The 25,445-nt window shown below is 56.5% G+C and overlaps 1 protein-coding gene across 1 annotated transcript in view; it reads left to right on the forward strand.

Moving 5' to 3' along the window:
- The window catches only part of iqgap1 (IQ motif containing GTPase activating protein 1), a 113,062-nt gene that overhangs the window by 64,505 nt on the left and 23,112 nt on the right, over positions 1 to 25,445 (forward strand). The window contains exons 16-29 of the mRNA XM_067973449.1: positions 2,286 to 2,376; positions 3,070 to 3,237; positions 4,224 to 4,366; positions 6,192 to 6,346; positions 6,425 to 6,536; positions 7,565 to 7,636; positions 10,299 to 10,368; positions 11,903 to 12,111; positions 15,822 to 15,977; positions 16,817 to 16,980; positions 17,163 to 17,387; positions 18,198 to 18,338; positions 19,169 to 19,253; positions 24,303 to 24,538. Coding sequence (XP_067829550.1) covers positions 2,286 to 2,376; positions 3,070 to 3,237; positions 4,224 to 4,366; positions 6,192 to 6,346; positions 6,425 to 6,536; positions 7,565 to 7,636; positions 10,299 to 10,368; positions 11,903 to 12,111; positions 15,822 to 15,977; positions 16,817 to 16,980; positions 17,163 to 17,387; positions 18,198 to 18,338; positions 19,169 to 19,253; positions 24,303 to 24,538 — 2,027 coding nt within the window. The remainder of the gene's footprint in view (positions 1 to 2,285; positions 2,377 to 3,069; positions 3,238 to 4,223; positions 4,367 to 6,191; positions 6,347 to 6,424; positions 6,537 to 7,564; positions 7,637 to 10,298; positions 10,369 to 11,902; positions 12,112 to 15,821; positions 15,978 to 16,816; positions 16,981 to 17,162; positions 17,388 to 18,197; positions 18,339 to 19,168; positions 19,254 to 24,302; positions 24,539 to 25,445) is intronic.

Raw genomic sequence — 25,445 nt, forward strand, 5'->3', positions numbered from 1 at the left:
GTGCAGCACTCCCTCAAGTCAGCCTGGATTTTGTGTTTAGGTCTCTGGAGCGGGAGTTGAACCCACAGCCAATGACTCAGAGGCGAGAGTGCTGCCCACCGAGCCAAGGTTGACACCGAAGGTCGATAATCTGAGTTACCCAGCTCCGACACAGTGCTGCGCCCTTGTTGTGTCAAGTTGCCATGGTGATTGAGTAGGCCTAAATCCAACCCTCAGGGGACTGTTCATTTTATGCATTGGAATTTGGCTGTGAGGGAGATGTTTTACATAAAGAGCAGTATTTATTGCTGCGACCTCCTTGTACACTGCTGGGCCCCTGTCAGATTTGGGTAAACATTAAGGAGCTTTTAACTGTTGAGGAGTCACAGGGACAAATAAACTCAGTAGGCCCGCCTCAGCCGTGGAAATGTACAGGCTGCCCCCCTGACAGTCGAAGCCAGTCGCACCCTTCAGCTCGCTGTCCTCTTCCAATTTTCTGCCCTCCTTTTCCTGCGAGTGCTGGGGACTGGGCCCCACAGGCGACAGGTACCCCATCAGTCTCGGAGGCCCCTTATCTCCGCACACTGGAACCTCGGGCCCAGATGTAAAATACAGTCTACGTTCCCAGATAGCTCAAGCAACCGATGCTGACAGATCTCGGCATTCTGTTTGTCGATTAGCGCTAAGAACAGCACTTTCCAAACCTCCTGGCCCTCGAAAACCAAACGGGACAAACCAGCAATTAGGAGTTATAAAGGGCAAATAGGGCCAGCTGCTCCCTTGTGTCTCATTGACCAGAACTGGACACAGTGCTCAAGGTGGGTCTGACCAGAACTGGACACAGTGCTCAAGGTGGGTCTGACCAGAACTGGACACAGTGCTCAAGGTGGGTCTGACCAGAACTGGACACAGTGCTCAAGGTGGGTCTGACCAGAACTGGACACAGTGCTCAAGGTGGGTCTGACCAGAACTGGACACAGTGCTCAAGGTGGGTCTGACCAGAACTGGACACAGTGCTCAAGGTGGGTCTGACCAGAACTGGACACAGTGCTCAAGGTGGGTCTGACCAGAGCTGGACACAGTGCTCAAGGTGGGTCTGACCAGAGCTGGACACTGCACATCTACAATCAGTAAAATACTAAAGTTGGCCATTTATTTCTGAGTTGTGTAAAAATGGTATTTCAATTTTTAAAAATCGCTCTTAAAACCCAACTGGCCCCAACAGTAGAGCAGCAGTGAGGTAGAGATTGGGTTACAGTCTTTCTCGAATGGGCTGAGGCCCTTTGAACACACCTCTCGTGAGGCTCACCCTAGTTGTGTGAGGAATGTCTGTTTCTGGCACTCGCTGACGCTCATAGTGCACAAAGGAGCCTGTGTCTCCGGGCGAATGATCACATGTGGCCAGGAGATGTCAATATGGGGCCAGAAACTCAGCGGCCATCACTGTCCTTCAGAGAATGGGGTCAGGGCACCCCCTGGTGGCAGTGGTGGTGTAACTGCATGTCAGAGTGCCCCCTGGTGGCGGTGGTGATGTAACTGCATGTCAGAGTGCCCCCTGGTGGCGGTGGTGGTGTCACTGCATGTCAGAGTGCCCCCTGGTGGCAGTGGTGGTGTCACTGCATGTCAGAGTGCCCCCTGGTGGCAGTGGTGGTGTCACTGCAGGTCAGGCACCCCCTGGTGGTGACAGCCTGTCAGCACACCGACTGGGCCATTTTCTCCCTGTCCTGAAATCAGAATCTCCTCTTTCCCTGAGGCCAGTGTTTATCGAGTAGAAATTGCTGAGTAGCCACAGGTTTATGGCAACACCGTTTTAGCCACATGCACTCATTTTAGTAGAAACTCCTTACACACAATACAGGTAAATGTACTTCTCACGTGTGTATTTAAATAACAAACATCTACCTCAATTCAGTGACCAAGGAAGTAAGGCAGCCACAACGATCAAAAAAACACTCGCACACTCTGCCTTACCATTTTACCAACAAACGCACAAAAAGGTTAAAGTTCACATGCACACTGTGCGAATATTACAACAGTGACTACACTTCAAAAGTACTTAATCGGCTGTAGAGCGTTTTGGGTCGTCCTGAGGTTGTGAAAATTGCTGTATAAATGCACATCTTTTCTTTATTACGAGTATTGAGATCACATAACAACGACCGTGTCTATTACTCAGTTTTCATTTACTAATCAGAAATGCAATTAGCCACATCTGGATTCCCAATTAGCCACATGTGGCTTGTGGCTAACACCGCCCTTGGGGTAATTCATCCATTGTTGCCACTGATCCCTTTGCCTCTCCACAGGAGACCCAGGATGACTCTGCCGTGCTCTGGCTCGATGAGATTCAGGACACCATCTGGAAATCCAACAAGGAAACACAAGATGCCGAGAAATGTAAGTTTTAGAAATCCAGACTCCACTGGCAAATATATTGTATCAGATACAGCCTTAAATGTCTCCATAGCTCAAACTAAATCTGTCTCACTTTTCTGATTGACTCAAATTTGCCAGGAACCAATCAATAAAATACTTTGACATCCTCTGTCTCCGAGCAGGTCTCTCTCAAAATTCTTTCCAACTCCCGGGTGTGCCGATGACCTTTGGCCTCGAAATGACCGCATCCAGGGGGAAGGTCCACTCGTTAGTCACGGAGTTGACGGTGAGAGGGTGCTGGTCCTTGCTGGGGTTTCAGGGGCACCAGGTGCCCTCTGGTCCCTCACCCAGTCCTGTCCTCACTCGGACACTTTCCAGGTAGAGTCACTGGAACGTGATGGGAATTAGAAATCCTGGCTGATTGCTCCTCCCAGCCCTGGGGAGTGATTGAGGAAACGCTCCTACTGTTACACAGAGCAGGCACTGACCGTGGGATCTTGCTGGTGTGTGTGAGGCTCAGTACCACACCAGGCAGCGCATTAACCCCCAGAGCCACAGCGGAAGATTGAAGCTGATAGTCGATAATTTGTTTGTGGCGTCGCATCCAGAGATCTGAGCCCCACAATCCCGAGAGGCCGGTGACCCTGAGCTGCCCCCTGTGCTTGTCCTGGTTCTGCTCCCATTTGATTTTGATTTCTCTCTCATCCCTTCTAGTTGCTCTGGGGATTCTCACCATCAACGAAGCGGTGGACACTGGGGACAGGGTCCAGATCCTGAACACTCTGCGCTCCCCCGACGTCGGGCTGTATGGCGTCACCTCGGAGTGCGATGACACCTACCAGCTCGAGCTGACCGAGGCCAAGCGGGCCAAAAAGGCCGAAGGTGAGTGAGGGCCTCTCGCTGGTGTAACGACACCACAGCTTCTCTCCGTTAATCCCCCGCGAGTTTTATACTACGCGTGGTCGGGGTCCGTACCTGTCTCCGCTGCCCTTTGCCGCAGAATCGAGAGCCAAGCGCGAGTATTGTCTGCAGGCGGTTTTTATAGAACAGCTGTAATAAAATCCACTTTCAGGAGACGCAGTTTGAGAAATTGGATTCAATTTAAAATAAAATCTGGGAATAAAAAGCTGGTATTAGTATAAGTGACCATGAAGCTGTCGGATTGTCATAATGACCCATCTGAGTCACTAATGTCCTTTCAGGGAAGGAAGCCTGCCGTCCTTACCCGGTCTGGGCCTATATGTGACTCCAGTCCCACATCAACGTGGCCTAACAAGATCCTCGGTGTCAAACTAGAAGGCCCACCACCATCTCCTCAAGGGCAACTAGGGATGGGCAATAAATGACGGCCTTGCCAGCGACGCCCACACCCCGAGAATGAATAAAATGAATAGTTCTCTCTGGTTTTTTATTCCCTGCCCCAGTGCTGGTCTGTCTGAGGCACTGATCTGTTAGGCGACAGTTTTCACAGAAAAATTAACACAACTGCAGAAATCGATCCCCAAAACGCGGCATAAATCCTGGAATTGGATTTGTCGGGAAGCCGTGGATCAGGCCCGGCCCATCGGTGATGTCGTTTCCGAACTCCCGCGCAGCGTGGTGACATCATTACCGCCTCTGACTCAATCGGAGCCTTTTCATTGGGCAGCTGCGACGTTGCGATCTTCACTGAGTCAGTCACTGGGCGACATCTCCGTGCGTTTAGGGAAGAGGAGAGAGTCGCAGCAGGCCCACGAGTGGAGTGCCTGTCCACAGCCCTCCGATAACGGCGGTCGGGTCTGTCGATCTACGGCAACGTGCCACAAACCTCCTTGTGATCGGTGTGTTTGATCGGTGTGTTCCTTTGACCTTTACCCTTTGACCTGCAGGTGACAATGGCAGCCAGTGGGTGAGACACTGGGTGAAGGGAGGTTACCATTATTATTACAACCTGGGAGCAAAGCACGGAAGCTGGGAGGAGCCAGCCGGGTTTATCCAGAACAACACACAGCTGAGCAAGGAAGAAATCCAGGTACAGCGCACAGGTCGAGCCCAGTCTGTCCTTGGGCTTCATGTCCCTGGTTAACGTCATCCGATCATTCTGTTGACAGCAGTTTGTGTAAAATATTATGGGGACATCGCTCCCTTGAACTTTCCTCTCTCGTTCCTCCAAATCCCTAAATCACCGGTATTACACACCCTTCCTCCTCCCCGTGTCCTCACTATTGGAATAATCTCTCACTCTCCAACTCAATCTTTCTCAGGATCTCAACACTGTGGACCCCTCTCGCCCCCTCCCTCCCTCCCTCCCTCCCTCCCTCTTTCCCTCCCTCCCTCTTTCCCTCCCTCCCTCTTTCCCTCCCTCCCTCTTCCCTCCCTCCCTCTTTCCCTCCCTCCCTCTTTCCCTCCCTCCCTCTTTCCCTCCCTCCCTCTTCCCTTCCTCCTACATTCTACAGGCCTTTAAAGCCCAAGTTTGGCGTCAACTAACCACGACTGATTGATTCACCTTGTGTTCCCTCCTGCCCTTTCAAACCCCGGTGTTGCCATCGGAATTGCTGGACCAGAAAAGACCGAGGTTCATCTAATTCGCCGTCTACCATCCTGGTACTCGCGTGATACATCGATAATGGAGTTGTTGGCTGATCATAACAATCAGTCTCTATCAATTAGTCCACAACAGACCCAGACAAGTGCTCAATCTCGCTTTCTCTCCATCTCTCACTCTCTTTCTCTCTCGCGCTCTTTTTCTCTCTCTCTCTCTCGTGCTCTTCCTCTCACTCACGTTCTCTCTCTCTCACCCTCGTTCTCTTCCTCTCTCTCTCTCTCTCGTGCTCTTCCTCTCACTCGCGTTCTCTCTCTTCCTCTCTCCCCCTCGCTCTCTTCCTCTCTCCCCCTCGCTCTCTTCCTCTCTCCCCCTCGTTCTCTTCCTCTCTCCTCCTCGCTCTCTCTCGCTCTTCCCCTCTCTCTCTCTCTCTCTCTTCCCCCCTCTCTCTCTCTCTCTCTCCCCCTCTCTCTCCCCCTCTCTCTCCCCCTCTCTCTCCCCCTCTCTCTCCCCCTCTCTCTCCCCCTCTCTCTCCCCCTCTCTCTCCCCCTCTCTCTCCCCCTCTCTCTCCCCTTCTCTCTCCCCTTCTCTCTCCCCCTCGCTCTCCCCCTCGCTCTCCCCCTCGCTCTCCCCCTCGCTCTCCCCCTCGCTCTCCCCCTCGCTCTCCCCCTCGCTCTCCCCCTCGCTCTCCCCCTCGCTCTCCCCCTCGCTCTCCCCCTCGCTCTCCCCCTCGCTCTCCCCCTCGCTCTCCCCCTCGCTCTCCCCCTCGCTCTCCCCCTCGCTCTCCCCCTCGCTCTCCCCCTCGCTCTCCCCCTCGCTCTCCCCCTCTCTCTCTCTCTCTCCCCCTCCCCCCCCTCTCTCTCCCCCCCTCCCCCCCCTCTCTCTCCCCCCCTCTCTCTCCCCCCCGCTCTCTCCCCCCCGCTCTCTCCCCCCCGCTCTCTCCCCCCCCGCTCTCTCCCCCTCGCTCTCTCCCCCTCGCTCTCTCCCCCTCGCTCTCTCCCCCTCGCTCTCTCCCCCTCGCTCTCTCCCCCTCGCTCTCTCCCCCTCGCTCTCTCCCCCTCGCTCTCTCCCCCTCGCTCTCTCCCCCTCGCGCTCTCTCCCCCTCGCGCTCTCTCCCCCTCGCTCTCTCTCCCCCTCGCTCTCTCTCCCCCTCGCTCTCTCTCCCCCGCGCTCTCTCTCCCCCGCGCTCTCTCTCCCCCGCGCTCTCTCTCCCCCGCGCTCTCTCTCCCCCGCGCTCTCTCTCCCCCGCGCTCTTGCTCTCACAGTTTGTCTCCCCCTCAGTTGTAACCGGCTTCTCTCCCTTTACTGCCCTCAGTCGATGATCTCGGGAGTGACGGCTGCCTATAACCGGGAGCAGCTGTGGGTCGCCAACGAGAGTCTGATCACCAAGTTACAGGCCCGGTGTCGCGGGTACCTGGTGAGGAGGGAATATTCGGGACGACTGAACTTCCTGAAGAAACAGCAGCCAGTGTGGGCATTGGGCAGTCTGAAGAATTCTCTTTCTGGAGAATTTAAAACATAAAAGTGTAAATGTATTCGGTTGATGAGATGTGATTGTGGACTCTTCTTTTTACAGTCTAACTGGAGAGGTTACAAGCAAAAGAAGGCCTACCAGAACAGGCTTCAATACCTCAAAGACAACACAGCCTCCACTGTGAAGGTAAAGTGATGACCCTCGACCCTCTCCACTAATTAGACTTCGACGCTAAGCGTCAGGAAGCAATCCGATCGACTCGTCAATAATTATCAAAAAGTGGATCAGTCAGAGAGATTAAACTGTCTGTACTGATTGATATCAGCACACGCCCGAGTCCAGAGTGTACAATACAGACCCTGGTACACACCCAGTACCAGTGTGTACAATACAGACCCTGGTACACACCCAGTACCAGTGCGTACAATACAGACCCTGGTACACACCCAGTACCAGTGTGTACAATACAGACCCTGGTACACACCTAGTACCAGTGCGTACAATACAGACTCTGGTACACACCCAGTACCAGTGTGTACAATACAGACCCTGGTACACACCCAGTACCAGTGTGTACATTACCTCCTCCTGGTACACGTACAGTACCAGTGTGTACATTACCTCCTCCTGGTACACACCCAGTACCAGTGTGTGTGGCACTAGCCCCCTGTGTGTCTGAGACCAGCCCCTGTTACTCTGCCTTAGCTCATTGCAGTTTGCAAAATAGCCAAGCTCAAGTTTAATCCAGTTTTGTTTTTTTTCTTTCGATCACTCTCCCCTTTGTCTGTAACTCTTTTTGTCTGGTTTTCTTTCTCTATCTCTCACTCTCTCACTTTTCTCTTTCTCTGTATCTCTCTTGCTTCCACCTCTCTTTCTCTTTCTTTCTCTTTCTCTCTTTCCCTTCCTCTCTATCTGTCTGTCTCTCTTGCTTCCCCCTCTCTTTTTCTCTCTCTCTCTCTCTCTCTCCCTCCCTCTCTATCTGTCTCTGTCTCTCTTGCTTCTCTCTCTCTCTCCCTTCCTCTCTATCTGTCTCTCTCTCTCTCCCTCTCTATCTGTCTCTCTCTCTCTCCCTTCCTCTCTATCTGTCTCTCACTTCCCCTCTCTCATGCTCTCTCTCTCTCTTGCTTCCCCTCTCTCTTTCGCTTTCCTCTTCTCTATCTCTCTTTCTCTTGCGCGCTCTCTCTCTCTCTTTCTCCTCTCATTTGCTGTCACAGATTCAATCTTTAGTGCGAATGCGCCAGGCCAGGAAGAAATACCAGGATCGGCTGAAGTATTTTAAGGATCACGTGAGTGTTGTCGTTTGTTACATGGTTTTAAGTGGTTCACTCCCACTGGAGTTTGTCAGTTTAAACAAACCTCTGTTAAAAGATAGGGATTAGAATAAAGTTGAAGACCTACAACTCTGAAATGTTCAATAAGTGTGACTATAAACCATCTGGTACCAAAACAGCAACTGGACCGATGAAATCCGATTGCAACATGAGATAAAATTGTCCCGAAAACGAGTGAGATTTTCTCAACAACTAAAGGCCGGGACAGCTGGCTCGTTTCGGCATCTCATTCAGCCCATCATGCCAGTGGTGTTCGATCTTCAAACACTCCAATCCCCCGCTCCCCTTTAACATTTTTCCTCTTCTAGTCTTTATCTGATTCCCTTGTAAATGCAGTGATGCGATTAAATCCTTCCTGTGGCACTGAATTCCACCTTCTAATAACCCTGTCTGATCAAACCTCTCCTGCCCATCCCCTGTTAATGCCTCTTGTACTAATCCCCAATCCATGGCCCTTGTTACTAATCCACTGACCAGTAGAGATAATCCTTCACTATTCAGCCTCTCAAACCCTCTCCTAATTTTGATCCCCTCTTAACCGTCTCGGCTCCAGTGACCTCGGGCCTGGTTCCTCAGTCTCTCGGCTCCAGTGACCTCGGGCCTGGTTCCTCAGTCTCTCGGCTCCAGTGACCTCGGGCCTGGTTCCTCAGTCTCTCGGCTCCAGTGACCTCGGGCCTGGTTCCTCAGTCTCTCTGCTCCAGTGACCACGGGCCTGGTTCCTCAGTCTCTCGGCTCCAGTGACCTCGGGCCTGGTTCCTCAGTCTCTCGGCTCCAGTGACCTCGGGCCTGGTTCCTCAGTCTCTCGGCTCCAGTGACCTCGGGCCTGGTTCCTCAGTCTCTCGGCTCCAGTGACCACGGGCCTGGTTCCTCAGTCTCTCGGCTCCAGTGACCACGGGCCTGGTTCCTCAGTCTCTCGGCTCCAGTGACCACGGGCCTGGTTCCTCAGTCTCTCGGCTCCAGTGACCTCGGGCCTGGTTCCTCAGTCTCTCGGCTCCAGTGACCTCGGGCCTGGTTCCTCAGTCTCTCGGCTCCAGTGACCTCGGGCCTGGTTCCTCAGTCTCTCGGCTCCAGTGACCTCGGGCCTGGTTCCTCAGTCTCTCGGCTCCAGTGACCACGGGCCTGGTTCCTCAGTCTCTCGGCTCCAGTGACCTCGGGCCTGGTTCCTCAGTCTCTCGGCTCCAGTGACCTCGGGCCTGGTTCCTCAGTCTCTCGGCTCCAGTGACCTCGGGCCTGGTTCCTCAGTCTCTCGGCTCCAGTGACCTCGGGCCTGGTTCCTCAGTCTCTCGGCTCCAGTGACCACGGGCCTGGTTCCTCAGTCTCTCGGCTCCAGTGACCACGGGCCTGGTTCCTCAGTCTCTCGGCTCCAGTGACCTCGGGCCTGGTTCCTCAGTCTCTCGGCTCCAGTGACCACGGGCCTGGTTCCTCAGTCTCTCGGCTCCAGTGACCACGGGCCTGGTTCCTCAGTCTCTCGGCTCCAGTGACCACGGGCCTGGTTCCTCAGTCTCTCGGCTCCAGTGACCTCGGGCCTGGTTCCTCAGTCTCTCGGCTCCAGTGACCTCGGGCCTGGTTCCTCAGTCTCTCGGCTCCAGTGACCTCGGGCCTGGTTCCTCAGTCTCTCGGCTCCAGTGACCTCGGGCCTGGTTCCTCAGTCTCTCGGCTCCAGTGACCTCGGGCCTGGTTCCTCAGTCTCTCGGCTCCAGTGACCTCGGGCCTGGTTCCTCAGTCTCTCGGCTCCAGTGACCACGGGCCTGGTTCCTCAGTCTCTCGGCTCCAGTGACCACGGGCCTGGTTCCTCAGTCTCTCGGCTCCAGTGACCTCGGGCCTGGTTCCTCAGTCTCTCGGCTCCAGTGACCACGGGCCTGGTTCCTCAGTCTCTCGGCTCCAGTGACCACGGGCCTGGTTCCTCAGTCTCTCGGCTCCAGTGACCTCGGGCCTGGTTCCTCAGTCTCTCGGCTCCAGTGACCTCGGGCCTGGTTCCTCAGTCTCTCGGCTCCAGTGACCTCGGGCCTGGTTCCTCAGTCTCTCGGCTCCAGTGACCTCGGGCCTGGTTCCTCAGTCTCTCGGCTCCAGTGACCTCGGGCCTGGTTCCTCAGTCTCTCGGCTCCAGTGACCTCGGGCCTGGTTCCTCAGTCTCTCGGCTCCAGTGACCACGGGCCTGGTTCCTCAGTCTCTCGGCTCCAGTGACCACGGGCCTGGTTCCTCAGTCTCTCGGCGATCGCGGCCTGAAGGTCAGAGAATCAGACGGTGGCTTCCCCTGACATCACGGGGCCCTGGGGGTCCTCCCAGTGAGACTACGTTGCAACTTTGCCACGACTGAGATGTCCTTTTTTTTTTAATAAAGTTGCATCTCAGTGGTCCGACTGTGTGGGGAGAGGTGTTAATTGGCAGGGGGATGAAGTAGGTGAGCAGACGACTGTGGGATCGGGAACTTGCTGTGCCTCAGCCCCCAACCTCCCCCTTGGTCGTAGTGTGTCCAGGTCAGTAGCTGTGGGCTGCCCTATTCTTTCCCCCGCAGCCCTCACTCGGTGGGCGCGGGTTCCACCCCAGGTTGTAACAGACGCTCTCATTCTGCGCAGTAATGCTGATATTTACATCCATTGTTCTTTTTCATTCCCAGGAAAAAGATATTGTTAAAATCCAGGCGTTCATCAGAGCAAACAAGGCCAGAGACGATTACAAAACCCTGAGTGAGTATCGAGGCCATTAACCTAAATCACATCCATCACTCAAAACCGTCCATCACTCAAAACCGTCCATCACTCAAAACCGTCCATCAGTCACTTGTCACAGTCTTTTTTCTTCTCTGTTTAATATTCCAGCGGTAAATTTACTCAACCATCAGAAATAATCTTAATGCTGGAATATTCACCCTATAGATCAAAGTAGGGGGGGGAAGAGAGAGAGAAATTTTGGAAGTGTGTGTAAGTAGTTGGAGGAGAGAGAGAGAGGGAGAGAGAAAGTGGGGGGGGAGGAGAGAGAGAATGTCAGGGAGAGTAAAAAAAACTGGATGGAGAAGGGAGAGTCAGGAACCAGGAAATTTTCTGGAGCGTCTCCCTCGGAGCCTGATGGCGGCTAAAAGAGTAAACTCGTCGACTGAACTGAAAGGGCTGATGGTTTTAGCAGTAAGTCACTGACCAGACCGGCCTCTGAATACCCAGACACGGCTCAGTGTGAAGTGCATTTGTTTGGTGCCTCCTCTCCCCTCTCCCCCTTCCCCTTCCTCTCCCCTCTCTCCCCCTTCCTCTCCCCTCTCTCCCCCTTCCTCTCCCCTCTCTCCCCCTTCCTCTCCCCTCTCTCCCCCTTCCTCTCCCCTCTCTCCCCCTTCCTCTCCCCTCTCTCCCCCTTCCTCTCCCCTCTCTCCTCCCTTCCTCTCCCCTCTCTCCCCCTTCCTCTCCCCTCTCTCCCCCTTCCTCTCCCCTCTCTCCCCCTTCCTCTCCCCTCTCTCCCCCTTCCTCTCCCCTCTCTCCCCCTTCCTCTCCCCTCTCTCCCCCTTCCTCTCCCCTCTCTCCCCCTTCCTCTCCCCTCTCTCCCCCTTCCTCTCCCCTCTCTCCCCCTTCCTCTCCCCTCTCTCCCCCTTCCTCTCCCCTCTCTCCCCCTTCCTCTCCCCTCTCTCCCCCTTCCTCTCCCCTCTCTCCCCCTTCCTCTCCCCTCTCTCCCCCTTCCTCTCCCCTCTCTCCCCCTTCCTCTCCCCTCTCTCCCCCTTCCTCTCCCCTCTCTCCCCCTTCCTCTCCCCTCTCTCCCCCTTCCTCTCCCCTCTCTCCCCCTTCCTCTCCCCTCTCTCCCCCTTCCTCTCCCCTCTCTCCCCCTTCCTCTCCCCTCTCTCCCCCTTCCTCTCCCCTCTCTCCCCCTTCCTCTCCCCTCTCTCCCCCTTCCTCTCCCCTCTCTCCCCCTTCCTCTCCCCTCTCTCCCCCTTCCTCTCCCCTCTCTCCCCCTTCCTCTCCCCTCTCTCCCCCTTCCTCTCCCCTCTCTCCCCCTTCCTCTCCCCTCTCTCCCCCTTCCTCTCCCCTCTCTCCCCCTTCCTCTCCCCTCTCTCCCCCTTCCTCTCCCCTCTCTCCCCCTTCCTCTCCCCTCTCTCCCCCTTCCTCTCCCCTCTCTCCCCCTCCCTCTCCCCTCTCTCCCCCTCCCTCTCCCCTCTCTCCCCCTTCCTCTCCCCTCTCTCCCCCTCCCCTCTTTCCCCTCCTTGCCCCTCTCTCACTCTCGCCCTCTCTCACTCTCCGACAGTCAGTGCGGAGCAGCCCCCCATGGCCGTGGTCCGGAAGTTTGTCCACCTGCTCGATCAGAGTGACCAGGATTTCCAGGAGGAGCTGGAAATGATGCGGCTGAGAGAGGAAGTGGTCACTCGGATCCGATCCAATCAGCAGCTGGAAAACGATCTCAACCTGATGGATATAAAGATCGGGCTCCTGGTGAAGAACAAAATCACGCTGCAGGTAACGGGAATACCGCACCGCGGGTAACGGGAATACCGCACCGGGGGTAACGGGAATACCGCACCGCGGGTAACGGGAATACCGCACCGCGGGTAACGGGAATACCGCACCGGGTAACGGGAATACCGCACCGGGGGTAACGGGAATGCCGCACCGGGGGTAACGGGAATGCCGCACCGGGGGTAACGGGAATGCCGCACCGGGGGTAACGGGAGTATCGCACCGGGTAACGGGAATGCCGCACCGCGGGTAACGGGAATGCCGCACCGGGTAACGGGAGTATCGCACCGGGTAACAGGAATGCCGCACCGCGGGTAACGGGAGTATCGCACCGGGTAACGGGAGTATCGCACCGGGTAACGGGAATACCGCACCGCGGGTAACGGGAGTATCGCACCGGGTAACGGGAGTATCGCACCGGGTAACGGGAGTATCGCACCGGGTAACGGGAATACCGCACCGCGGGTAACGGGAGTATCGCTCCGGGTAACGGGAGTATCGCTCCGGGTAACGGGAGTATCGCTCCGGGTAACGGGAATATCGCACCGCGGGTAACGGGAATATCGCTCCGGGTAACGGGAGTATCGCTCCGGGTAACGGGAGTATCGCTCCGGGTAACGGGAATATCGCACCGCGGGTAACGGGAGTATCGCTCTGGGTAACGGGAGTATCGCTCTGGGTAACGGGAGTATCGCACCGGGTAACGGGTGTATCGCACCGGGTAACGGGAATATCGCACCGCGGGTAACGGGAGTATCGCTCCGGGTAACGGGAGTATCGCTCCGGGTAACGGGAGTATCGCTCTGCGGGTTATGGGAATATCGCACCGCGGGTAACGGGAGTATCGCTCTGCGGGTAACGGGAGTATCGCTCTGCGGGTAACGGGAGTATCGCTCTGCGGGTAACGGGAGTATCGCTCCGGGTAACGGGAATATCGCACCGCGGGTAACGGGAATATCGCTCCGGGTAACGGGAGTATCGCACCGGGTAACTGGAGTATCGCTCTGGGTAACGGGAGTATCGCACTGGGTAACGGGAATATCGCACCGCGGGTAACGGGAGTATCGCTCCGGGTAACGGGAGTATCGCTCCGGGTAACGGGAGTATCGCTCCGGGTAACGGGAGTATCGCACCGGGTAACTGGAGTATCGCACCGGGTAACTGGAGTATCGCTCTGGGTAACGGGAGTATCGCACCGGGTAACGGGAATATCGCACCGCGGGTAACGGGAGTATCGCTCTGGGTAATGGGAGTATCGCTCTGGGTAACGGGAATATCACACTGGGTAACGGGAATATCGCACCGCGGGTAACGGGAGTATCGCTCTGGGTAACGGGAGTATCGCTCTGGGTAACGGGAATATCGCTCTGGGTAACGGGAGTATCGCTCTGGGTAACGGGAGTATCGCTCTGGGTAACGGGAGTATCGCTCTGGGTAACGGGAGTATCGCACCGCGGGTAACGGGAATATCGCACCGGGTAACGGGAGTATCGCTCCGGGTAACGGGAGTATCGCTCCGGGTAACGGGAGTATCGCTCTGCGGGTAACGGGAGTATCGCTCCGGGTAACGGGAGTATCGCTCCGGGTAACGGGAATATCGCACCGCGGGTAACGGGAATATCGCTCTGGGTAACGGGAGTATCGCTCTGCGGGTAACGGGAGTATCGCACCGCGGGTAACGGGAATATCGCTCCGGGTAACGGGAGTATCGCACCGGGTAACTGGAGTATCGCTCTGGGTAACGGGAGTATCGCACCGCGGGTAACGGGAGTATCGCTCCGGGTAACGGGAGTATCGCTCCGGGTAACGGGAGTATCGCTCTGGGTAACGGGAGTATCGCACCGGGTAACGGGAGTATCGCTCCGGGTAACGGGAGTATCGCTCCGGGTAACGGGAGTATCGCACCGGGTAACTGGAGTATCGCACCGGGTAACTGGAGTATCGCTCTGGGTAACGGGAGTATCGCACCGGGTAACGGGAATATCGCACCGCGGGTAACGGGAGTATCGCTCTGGGTAACGGGAGTATCGCTCTGGGTAACGGGAATATCGCACCGGGTAACGGGAGTATCGCTCTGGGTAACGGGAGTATCGCTCTGGGTAACGGGAGTATCGCACCGCGGGTAACGGGAATATCGCTCCGGGTAACGGGAGTATCGCTCTGCGGGTAACGGGAGTATCGCTCCGGGTAACGGGAGTATCGCTCCGGGTAACGGGAATATCGCACCGCGGGTAACGGGAATATCGCTCTGGGTAACGGGAGTATCGCTCTGGGTAACGGGAGTATCGCTCCGGGTAACGGGAATATCGCACCGCGGGTAACGGGAGTATCGCTCTGGGTAACGGGAGTATCGCTCTGGGTAACGGGAGTATCGCTCTGGGTAACGGGAGTATCGCACCGCGGGTAACGGGAATATCGCACCGCGGGTAACGGGAATATCGCACCGCGGGTAACGGGAGTATCGCTCCGGGTAACGGGAGTATCGCTCTGGGTAACGGGAGTATCGCTCTGGGTAACGGGAGTATCGCACCGCGGGTAACGGGAGTATCGCTCCGGGTAACGGGAGTATCGCACCGGGTAACGGGAGTATCGCTCTGGGTAACGGGAGTATCGCTCTACGGGTTATGGGAATATCGCACCGCGGGTAACGGGAGTATCGCTCCGGGTAACGGGAGTATCGCTCTGGGTAACGGGAGTATCGCACCGCGGGTAACGGGAGTATCACTCCGGGTAACGGGAGTATCGCACCGGGTAACGGGAGTATCGCACCGGGTAACGGGAGTATCGCTCTGGGTAACGGGAGTATCGCTCTACGGGTTATGGGAATATCGCACCGCGGGTAACGGGAGTATCGCTCCGGGTAACGGGAGTATTGCTCTGGGTAACGGGAGTATCGCTCTGCGGGTTATGGGAGTATCGCTCCGGGTAACGGGAGTATCGCACCGGGTAACGGGAGTATCGCTCTGCGGGTTATGGGAGTATCGCTCCGGGTAACGGGAGTATCGCACCGGGTAACGGGAATATCGCTCTGCGGGTTATGGGAGTATCGCTCCGGGTAACGGGAGTATCGCACCGGGTAACGGGAATATCGCTCTGCGGGTTATGGGAGTATCGCTCCGGGTAACGGGAGTATCGCTCTGGGTAACGGGAGTATCGCTCTGCGGGTTATGGGAGTATCGCACTGGGTAACGGGAGTATCGCACTGGGTAACGGGAGTATCGCTCCGGGTAACGGGAGTATCGCTCTGGGTAACGGGAATATCGCACCGCGGGTTATGGGAATGCATGTGCCGTGGCTGATTTCCCTAATCCAGGGGCACCGAGGCCAATTGCTGTCCCCCATCCGCTGCTCCGGCTGAGATCAGCCAATGCGGCGCAGACCGGGGATCAGAACGTGGGATCTTCCTGTGCGGTACGGCCCAGTACCGCACGAGGCAGCGAGAGACCCGGGGAGCATGAAACTTAGCACAGTGCGGGGGAAAAGGGTCGTTTGCACTGAGTGTGTGAGTTTGCGAAGTCGAGAGTCGATACCCCGTGGCTGTGGGCTGCTCCTCAGCTGCCTGTTCCAGCCATGGTGGAAGTCTGTGTTGGTTGAGAGGCCTGGCCGCCCTGGGTGGATTGTGACGGTGAGGGGCTCTCTCGGCGATTGGTGCCTTGGGAAGTTTTACTGGGATAAAGGCGGTCCATAAACGCACGTCGTTGTTGTAACAGGAAGTGGTGTCGCACAGCAAGAAACTGACCCGCAAGAACAAGGGGCAGCTCTCGGACATGATGAAGATCAACAAGCAGAAAGGAGGCCTGAAGGCCTTGAGCAAGGAGAAGCGTATGAAGCTGGAGGCCTACCAGAATCTCTTCTACCTGCTCCAGGTAACACGCCACCTTGGTGCGGGGGGGGTGGGTTTTCCCCCACAGGCTGTTTCTCCACGGCCAGAATCCCCGGCAAATCGAACTCGAGGACACTCTCAGGAGTGATTTAACGTGGTGCAGCGAGTGGGACCTGTGTCTGGGCCTTTTTGAAGGTGTCGGCCGTGCCTCAGTCGGCAGCTCCCTCGCCTCTGAGTCAGGAGGTCGAGGGTTCAAACCCCACTCCAGCGACTTAAGCACAAAATCCTCGCTCCCAGTGCCAGTACTGAGGGAGTGCTGCACTGCCGGAGGTGCCGTCTTTCAGATGAGACGTTAAACCGAGGCCCTGTCTGCCCTCTCAGGTGGATGCAAAAGACCCCATGGCACTATCTTGAAGACGATCAGGGGAGTTCTCCCCAGTGTCATGGCCAATATTTCACCCTCAACCAACGTCACTAAAACAGATCATCTGGTCATTGTCACATTGTGAATTATGGGATCTTTCTGTGCACAAATAGGCTGCCTACATTACAACAGTGACTACACTTCAAGTGTGGCCGTAAAGCTCTTGTGGATGTCCTGAGGTTGTGAAAGGCGCTATAGAAAAGCAAGTTCTTTCTCTACAAAGACCTTTCTACAATATCCTTTCTCATCCGTATTGACCGTGTGTGAATCCCCTGCTGATGGAGACTGTCTCATGTGGGCTGGACTCTGGAGGGGAGTTAATGCCCATGGAACCCGTACTGGGGCCCTCGGGAAAGATGGGGAGCAAATTGGATGAGGAGAAAAATATGAATTTTCAAAATAAGTTGTTTCATTCAAAGAATGTAGAAAGTGTAAAATTGTGTGTTTTCTTGCTCCAGACAAACCCCACCTACCTGGCCAAGCTGATCTTTCAGATGCCCCAGAACAAGTCCACCAAATTCATGGACTCGGTCATTTTCACCCTGTATAACTATGCCTCCAACCAGAGAGAGGAATACCTGCTGCTGAAACTCTTCAAAACAGCCTTACAGGAAGAGATCAAGTACGTCCTGTGCACATCTTCTCATCACTGCACCGTGTATATGTGTGCGTGTGTGTGTATATGCAAGCGTGTGCGTGTGCGTGTGCGTGTGTGTGTGTGTGTGTGTGTGTGTACGTTTGTGAGATGTTAGTCCTTTACTGTCAATAACCCAGCTGTCCTAATACATTCTCTGCTCTCCGTAGGTCAAAGGTGGATCAGCTGCACGAGATCATCACAGGAAACCCCACCGTTATCAAGATGGTGGTCAGCTTTAACCGTGGAGCACGCGGCCAGAACGCTCTCCGGCAGATCCTGGCGCCCGTCGTAAAGGAGATCATTGAGGAAAGGTCCATGAATATCAAAACCGACCCGGTGGATATTTACAAATCCTGGGTGAACCAAATGGAGTCTCAGACTGGAGAGGCCAGGTAAAAGGAGGGCCTTTAATGGCCTCCAACACACACGGCAATGTGCCCGATCTTTAACTGTCCTCAGCTGTGGCTGCTCCACACATCTGGAGAGATCCCGTGCTCCAGGAGTGTGATTCTGGGAGGAGCCTTGGTTGTAGAGGGCTGGGATATAAAGGGGAGGAAGTTTTGCTACAGCTGTACAGAGCCCTGGTTAGACCACATCTGGAGCACTGTGTACAGTTCTGGGCACCAAACCTTAGAAAGGACATATTGGCTTTGGAAGGAGAGCAGCGTAGATTCACCAGAATGTTACCAGGGCTCCAAGGGTTAAATTATGAGGAGAGATTACATAAACTCGGCTTGTATTCCCTGGAATCTCGAAGGTTAAGGAATGATTTGATTGAGGTTTTTAGGATTTTGAAAGGAATTGATAGGGTAGAGAGAGAGAAACTTTTTCTGCTGGTGGGGGAGTCCAGGACAAGGGGACAGAACCTTAAAATCAAAGCCAGGCCATTCAGGCGACAAGTTAGGAAACACTTCTTCACACAAAGGGTGGTAGAAGTGGGGAACTCTCTCCCCACAAAATGCAGTAGATGCTAGCCCAATTAATCATTTTAAATCTGAGATCGATAGATTTTTGCCAGGCAAGGGTATTAAGGGATATGGATACAGATCAGCCCTGGTCTCACTGAATGGCGGAACAGGCTCGAGGAAGTTTCCGATGGGTTCGCAGATTGACATGTCGATTATATTACTGATATCACAGGTAATGTGCACTCCCCTTCGTCACCTGACTGACGTTTGATGTGTCCAAATGTCTATTTGCAGTAAACTCCCGTACGATGTAACGCCAGAGCAGGCACTGAGTCACGAGGAGGTCAAACTGAGACTCGACGCGTCCATCAAGAACATGAGGGCAGTAACTGACAAGTTCCTATCGGCCATCGCTACATCAGTGGACAAAATCCCGTAAGTGCTTGTGTTCCTCGCCCTGTGGGGATTGTACCAGCACAGATCGGAGTCCTCGTAAACGGGCAGGAAATAGGAAAAGGACATTCAGCCCATCTACACTCTCCCCTATCACTGACTCTCCCCACCCATTCAATCTCCTCCCACAGCCCATGTACACTCTCCCCAATCACTGACCCTCCCCACCCGTTCAATCTCCTCCCACAGCCCACGTACACTCTCCCCTATCATAGACTCTCCCCACCCATTCAATCTCCTCCCACAGACCACGTACACTCTCCCCTATCATGATTCCACCAATTTATACTCGAGAGGCAATCCTGTTTAAACACTAAGCGGATCCCAGTTAGTTGTACACACTACTGAGGAGTGGAGCATTTCTTTGCTGTGTCCAGCCTGTCTGGTCTTGTCACAGGAATTGTTCAGCATATTGATACCAAGTACACTTTAAGAAAGTTACATTTAACCCAATCCTCTTTAATATTCTGCAATATATTTCCCATGTGCTACTAATAATACAACCCTACCCCCAGTGACAGGCCTGTAACCAGCAGTAACATTCACCCCAGCTCAGAAAGCTCTCTCCAAACACAACTCAATTTTGCAGTCTGGGATTTATCTGCTGCTTGCGTTCCACAGTTCGAGTGGACACAGTATGAAGATTTCACACACCGACTGTTACACGTTACTGGACTCCCAGTGATAATGCCGCACAGTATCGAACACCGGCCCCCACTCCCCCCAGTTAGAGCTGTGGACACTGTGTCATTCACCAGCGCATCCTTTGCTCTCTTTTATTCTTCGGTTTCTCTGTTTCGCCCCCTTGGCAGGTACGGTATGAGAATCATCGCCAAAGTGTTGAAGGACTCCCTGCATGAGAAGTTTCCGGATGCCACTGATGACGAGCTGATGAAGGTAGGCCTCGGGTCACGTATGGGTCTCTCGTTTCCTCTTTCAGAATCGGCAGCCGCCATAACCTTAACTTTCCTGCTTGTAGAATCTGAACCTCCTACCTGTTGGCTGCTGCTAATCAAACCCCACAAGCCGGGCTTCAGCAGAATTATCTTATGGGGTTAAGCTGACAGCCCAGTGTGTGACTGAGCCACATGGTTCAGGAAAGTCCCAGGTTTGATCCATCACCTGTGCTGCGTTAAGTGATCTGGGGTGGGTGGTAGGTGGAGTATCTGGAGATCCTGCCTTCAGTTCTGGGCACCGCACTTCACAAAGGCTATACTGGCCTTGGAGAGGGTGCGGCGCAGATTCACCAGAGTGATACCGGGGCTTAAAGGGTTAAATTATGAGGACAGGTCGCATGAACGTGGCTTGTAGTCTCTCAAGTTTAGAAGATTAAGGGGTGATCTAATCGAGGTGCTTAAGATGATTAAAGGATTTGATAGGGAGGGGGGGAAAAAAATCAGCCAGGGTTCCGGCTCCGGCTGAAAGGGGTGTGGGGGGGGGGGGGGGGGGGGGTGGATGTCGGGTGAGGAGACGCAGATTCGGCTGCGATGCTCACCGCAGTCAAATATCCCCGCCGACGCTCACCGCCTCGGCTCTCACGTGAAGACCGGTCACTTGTGGGAGGTACCAGAGGGCGGCTGGTACCGGTGGAAAGGCCAGAAAAGGCCTTCAGGAGAGGAGGGATGAAAACGGAGAGAATGACAAAATGAGCAGGCGACTGAAGAGCAGCATCCCAGAGATAGATGTCCGTTTGAGCGATCTGGGGTTTTCTGAGCATTGCTTTAAACGCTGATTGACCCTTGAATGAAACTGTCGCCAAGAGTTGCTTCTCTCTCTCTCGCTCTGCTCAGCTGGCTGTTGTCGTGTGGGAATAGATCCAATTACCTTAAAATGTCAGCGGGCCTTGCAAAATGGCCGCCCTCCCTCCATCTTTGCGGCCTAGCTGCTGAGGCTTCCATCGTGAGGTAAATCTGATTTTTTCCAGCTTTTAATAACTTTGTTTCAATCCTGCTTCTCTTCTCTCTTCTGTTTTAAGGCTTTCGATTTCTCTCCTTTCCTTCCTCTTGGATGAACTGAGCTGATTCTATCCAGGCAGCGGGGGAATAAAAATCCTTCATTTCCTACCTTGAGAGGCCTGGTTTTTAATGCTGCTTTCTCCTGAGGTGAATCTCTGTGTGACTGAAACTTGTCCTCAATCAACCTGTTTTAAGCCCAGAACGAATTTAACTGAGGACTGCTGTAGAATTTAATAATCATTAGTTTAGTTTAGTTTAGTTTAGTTTTTATCAGAGATCGCTGCAGATGGGAGGGCCCGAGTTCCCAGTGTGATGGTTTTCCAACTCGAGGCCTCCTGTCGCCGCTTTGAGTGAGATTGCCGTCGGATTCAGTGTGTACACTGTCCGCCCCGCCCCACCCACCCCTCGGTGTGTGTACACTGTTGCCAACCCCCAACCCTGCCCCCCGGTCAATGTGTACTCTGTCGCCCCTCCCCCCACCCCCACTGCTGTGCGTACACTGTCACTCCCCCCCCCCCCCCTGCTGTGCGTACACTGTCACTCCCCCCCCCCCCCCCCAGCTGTGTGTGCACGTTGTGAGCCCTCCCCCGCTCAGTGTGTGTAGACTGTCGCCCCTCCCCTCCCCCCACACCAATCAGTGTGTGTACACTGTCATTCCCCGCCTGCTCAGTGTGTGTACACTGTCACTTCCTCTCCCCCCCCCCCCCCCCCCCTGCCACGCTCGGTGCGTACACTATCCCAGCCCCCCCCCCCCCCCCCACATTGTGTGTGTACAATGTCAGCCGCCCCACCTCCGCCTTGTGTGTACTCTGTGGCCCTCCCATTGTGTATCCACTGTGGCCCACCCCCCTTGCTCGGTGTGTGTACACTGTGGCCCACCCCCCTTGCTCGGTGTGTGTACACTGTCAGCCCTCCCCCACCTCTGTCCAGTGTGTCCACCATGGCCCTCCCAACCTGCTCAATGTGTGTACACTGTTTCCCCCCCCCCCCCCACCGTGTGTACACTGGTGCACACCCCTCCCCCGCTCTGTGTGTTCACAGCCGCCCCCCCTCCCCCGCTCTGTGTGTTCACAGCCGCCCCCCCTCCCCCGCTCTGTGCGTGTTCACAGTCGCCCCCCCTCCCCCGCTCTGTGTGTGTTCACAGCCGCCCCCCCTCCCCCGCTCTGTGTGTTCACAGTCGCCCCCTCCCCCGCTCTGTGTGTGTTCACAGTCGCCCCCCCTCCCCCGCTCTGTGTGTGTTCACAGTCGCCCCCCCTCCCCGCTCTGTGTGTTCACAGTCGCCCCCCCTCCCCCGCTCTGTGTGTTCACAGCCGCCCCCCCTCCCCCCGCTCTGTGTGTTCACAGCCGCCCCCTCTCCCCCGCTCTGTGTGTGTTCACAGCCGCCCCCCCTCCCCCGCTCTGTGTGTTCACAGCCGCCCCCCCTCCCCCGCTCTGTGTGTTCACAGCCGCCCCCCTCTCCCCCGCTCTGTGTGTGTTCACAGCCGCCCCCCCTCCCCCGCTCTGTGTGTTCACAGCCGCCCCCCTCTCCCCCGCTCTGTGTGTGTTCACAGCCGCCCCCCCTCCCCCGCTCTGTGTGTTCACAGCCGCCCCCCCTCCCCCGCTCTGTGTGTTCACAGCCGCCCCCCCTCCCCCGCTCTGTGTGTTCACAGTCGCCCCCCCTCCCCCGCTCTGTGTGTTCACAGCCGCCCCCCCTCCCCCGCTCTGTGTGTTCACAGCCGCCCCCTCTCCCCCGCTCTGTGTGTTCACAGTCGCCCCCCCTCCCCCGCTCTGTGTGTTCACAGCCGCCCCCCCTCCCCCGCTCTGTGTGTTCACAGTCGCCCCCCCTCCCCCGCTCTGTGTGTGTTCACAGCCGCCCCCCCTCCCCCCGCTCTGTGTGTTCACAGCCGCCCCCCCTCCCCCCGCTCTGTGTGTTCACAGCCGCCCCCCCTCCCCCGCTCTGTGTGTTCACAGTCGCCCCCCCTCCCCCGCTCTGTGTGTTCACAGTCGCCCCCCCTCCCCCGCTCTGTGTGTTCACAGCCGCCCCCCCTCCCCCGCTCTGTGTGTTCACAGTCGCCCCCCCTCCCCCGCTCTGTGTTCACAGTCGCCCCCCTCCCCCGCTCTGTGTGTTCACAGTCGCCCCCCCTCCCCCGCTCTGTGTTCACAGTCGCCCCCCTCCCCCGCTCTGTGTGTTCACAGCCGCCCCCCTCCCCCGCTCTGTGTGTGTTCACAGCCGCCCCCCCTCCCCCGCTCTGTGTGTTCACAGTCGCCCCCCCTCCCCCGCTCTGTGTTCACAGTCGCCCCCCCTCCCCCGCTCTGTGTGTTCACAGTCGCCCCCCCTCCCCCGCTCTGTGTGTTCACAGTCGCCCCCCCTCCCCCGCTCTGTGTGTTCACAGTCGCCCCCCCTCCCCCGCTCTGTGTTCACAGTCGCCCCCCCTCCCCCGCTCTGTGTGTTCACAGTCGCCCCCCCTCCCCCGCTCTGTGTGTTCACAGTCGCCCCCCCTCCCCCGCTCTGTGCGTGTTCACAGTCGCCCCCCCTCCCCCGCTCTGTGTGTTCACAGTCGCCCCCCCTCCCCCGCTCTGTGTGTTCACAGTCGCCCCCCCTCCCCCGCTCTGTGTGTGTTCACAGTCGCCCCCCCTCCCCCGCTCTGTGTGTTCACAGTCGCCCCCCCTCCCCCGCTCTGTGTGTTCACAGTCGCCCCCCCTCCCCCGCTCTGTGTGTTCACAGTCGCCCCCCCTCCCCCGCTCTGTGTGTTCACAGTCGCCCCCCCTCCCCCGCTCTGTGTGTTCACAGTCGCCCCCCCTCCCCCGCTCCGTGTGTTCACAGTCGCCCCCCCTCCCCCGCTCTGTGTGTTCACAGTCGCCCCCCCTCCCCCGCTCTGTGTGTTCACAGTCGCCCCCCCTCCCCCGCTCTGTGTGTTCACAGTCGCCCCCCCTCCCCCGCTCTGTGTGTTCACAGTCGCCCCCCCTCCCCCGCTCTGTGTGTTCACAGTCGCCCCCCCTCCCCCGCTCTGCGTGTTCACAGCCGCCCCCTCTCCCCCGCTCTGTGTGTTCACAGTCGCCCCCCCCTCCCCCGCTCTGCGTGTTCACAGTCGCCCCCCCTCCCCCGCTCTGTGCGTGTTCACAGTCGCCCCCCCTCCCCCGCTCTGTGCGTGTTCACAGTCGCCCCCCCTCCCCCGCTCTGCGTGTTCACAGTCGCCCCCCCTCCCCCGCTCTGCGTGTTCACAGTCGCCCCCCCTCCCCCGCTCTGTGCGTGTTCACAGTCGCCCCCCCTCCCCCGCTCTGTGTGTGTTCACAGTCGCCCCCCCTCCCCCGCTCTGTGCGTGTTCACAGTCGCCCCCCCCCTCCCCCGCTCTGTGCGTGTTCACAGTCGCCCCCCCTCCCCCGCTCTGTGCGTGTTCACAGTCGCCCCCCCCTCCCCCGCTCTGTGCGTGTTCACAGTCGCCCCCCCTCCCCCGCTCTGTGCGTGTTCACAGTCGACCCCCTCCCCCGCTCTGTGTGTGTTCACAGTCGCCCCCCCTCCCCCGCTCTGTGTGTTCACAGCCGCCCCCCCTCCCCCGCTCTGTGTGTTCACAGCCGCCCCCTCTCCCCCGCTCTGTGTTCACAGTCGCCCCCCCTCCCCCGCTCTGTGTGTTCACAGCCGCCCCCCCTCCCCCGCTCTGTGTGTGTTCACAGTCGCCCCCCCTCCCCCGCTCTGTGTGTTCACAGCCGCCCCCCCTCCCCCGCTCTGTGTGTTCACAGTCGCCCCCTCTCCCCCGCTCTGTGTTCACAGTCGCCCCCCCTCCCCCGCTCTGTGCGTGTTCACAGTCGACCCCCTCCCCCGCTCTGTGCGTGTTCACAGTCGACCCCCCCCCCCCCTCCCCCTCCGCTGCTTTCACTCGTGTGAGGAATCACCTCGAGGAGGTGAGACGCTCTCTCCAATTCCAGTAAAAAGCCCCTCGGGTTTTGAGCGGGAGGGGAGGGAAGATGTCGGTTGTTTGAGGCAGTTTTGTGATGTGCGTGTTGGTGATTTCAGATTATCGGGAACCTGCTGTACTATCGCTACATGAACCCTGCCATCGTGGCGCCCGACGCCTTCGATATCATCGACATGTCAGCTGGAGGTGGGGGCCTGACCACCGATCAGAGGAGAAACCTGGGCTCCATCGCCAAGGTGCTCCAACACGCTGCCTCCAATAAAATGTTCGACAAGGAGAACTGCCACCTTGGCTCGATAAACGAATACCTCTCACAGGCCCACCAAAAGTTCAGGTAAACCGCTGTCTCTCTATTGCTATTGGCGATACCCTTCCCCCCTACACCAAAGGCACCAGCCACTCCCCACAGCACAGGCCCCACAGGCACAGAACAACTCTCCATACTTCACCCAAGGGTGAACCTGGACAGCGAGCTGTGAAAAGGTCAATTTCCCGCGTGGATCATTGTGCCTGTCATCGTTTAGCGCGTTTTCACCTCAGTAACTAAACGTTGAACGACAGCTTGCGTTTATATCGTGCCTTTAATGTAGTGAAACGCTCCGAGGCGCTTCACAGGAACGTAAATCGGACACCGAGCTACGTGGGGAAATATTAGGACAGGTGACCAAAAGCTTGGTCAAAGAGGTAGGTTTTAAGGAGCGTCTTAAAGGAGGCGGAGAGCAGAAGGGGAGTGAAGGGGCATCTTTCTCGAGGAGAATGTCGAGTCTGGGTACACGAGGCATTGAGTTACGGGCCTGTAAATGTCCACAGAGCCAGAATTGGAAGTGGAGAGACAGAGGATGAAGATTCCCCTCTTGTGCTTTATTAAAAAGTGGAATTGAAATGATTTTTAATTTTATTGGACATCCTGTGTTTGAAAAATGATCTGAATACAGGAAGATGTTGATGATGTCACTGTCAGGTGCAGTCCAATTTAATTTTGATACAACTTTTTGGCAGCAAATGAATTTAAAGGCCGTGTCGATGGCCCTTTGCTGAATCCCTTTGGTGAATTGCGATGTTGGGGAATCATTTCTGGCTTCACCTCAAGCCGTTAAACCACGTACAGCGGATAAATCAACTCTGGCACCAACACGGTGGGGACTGTATGTGGGGCCGGCCTCTCTGGAACAGGTTTATTTTAAATGCCCACTCAGGGAGGAATAATTGCAGAGTCTGGAGTTGATTTGAGCCTGGGCAGA

Source organism: Heptranchias perlo, chromosome 38, assembly GCF_035084215.1.
Source record: "Heptranchias perlo isolate sHepPer1 chromosome 38, sHepPer1.hap1, whole genome shotgun sequence".
NCBI lineage: Eukaryota > Metazoa > Chordata > Chondrichthyes > Hexanchiformes > Hexanchidae > Heptranchias > Heptranchias perlo.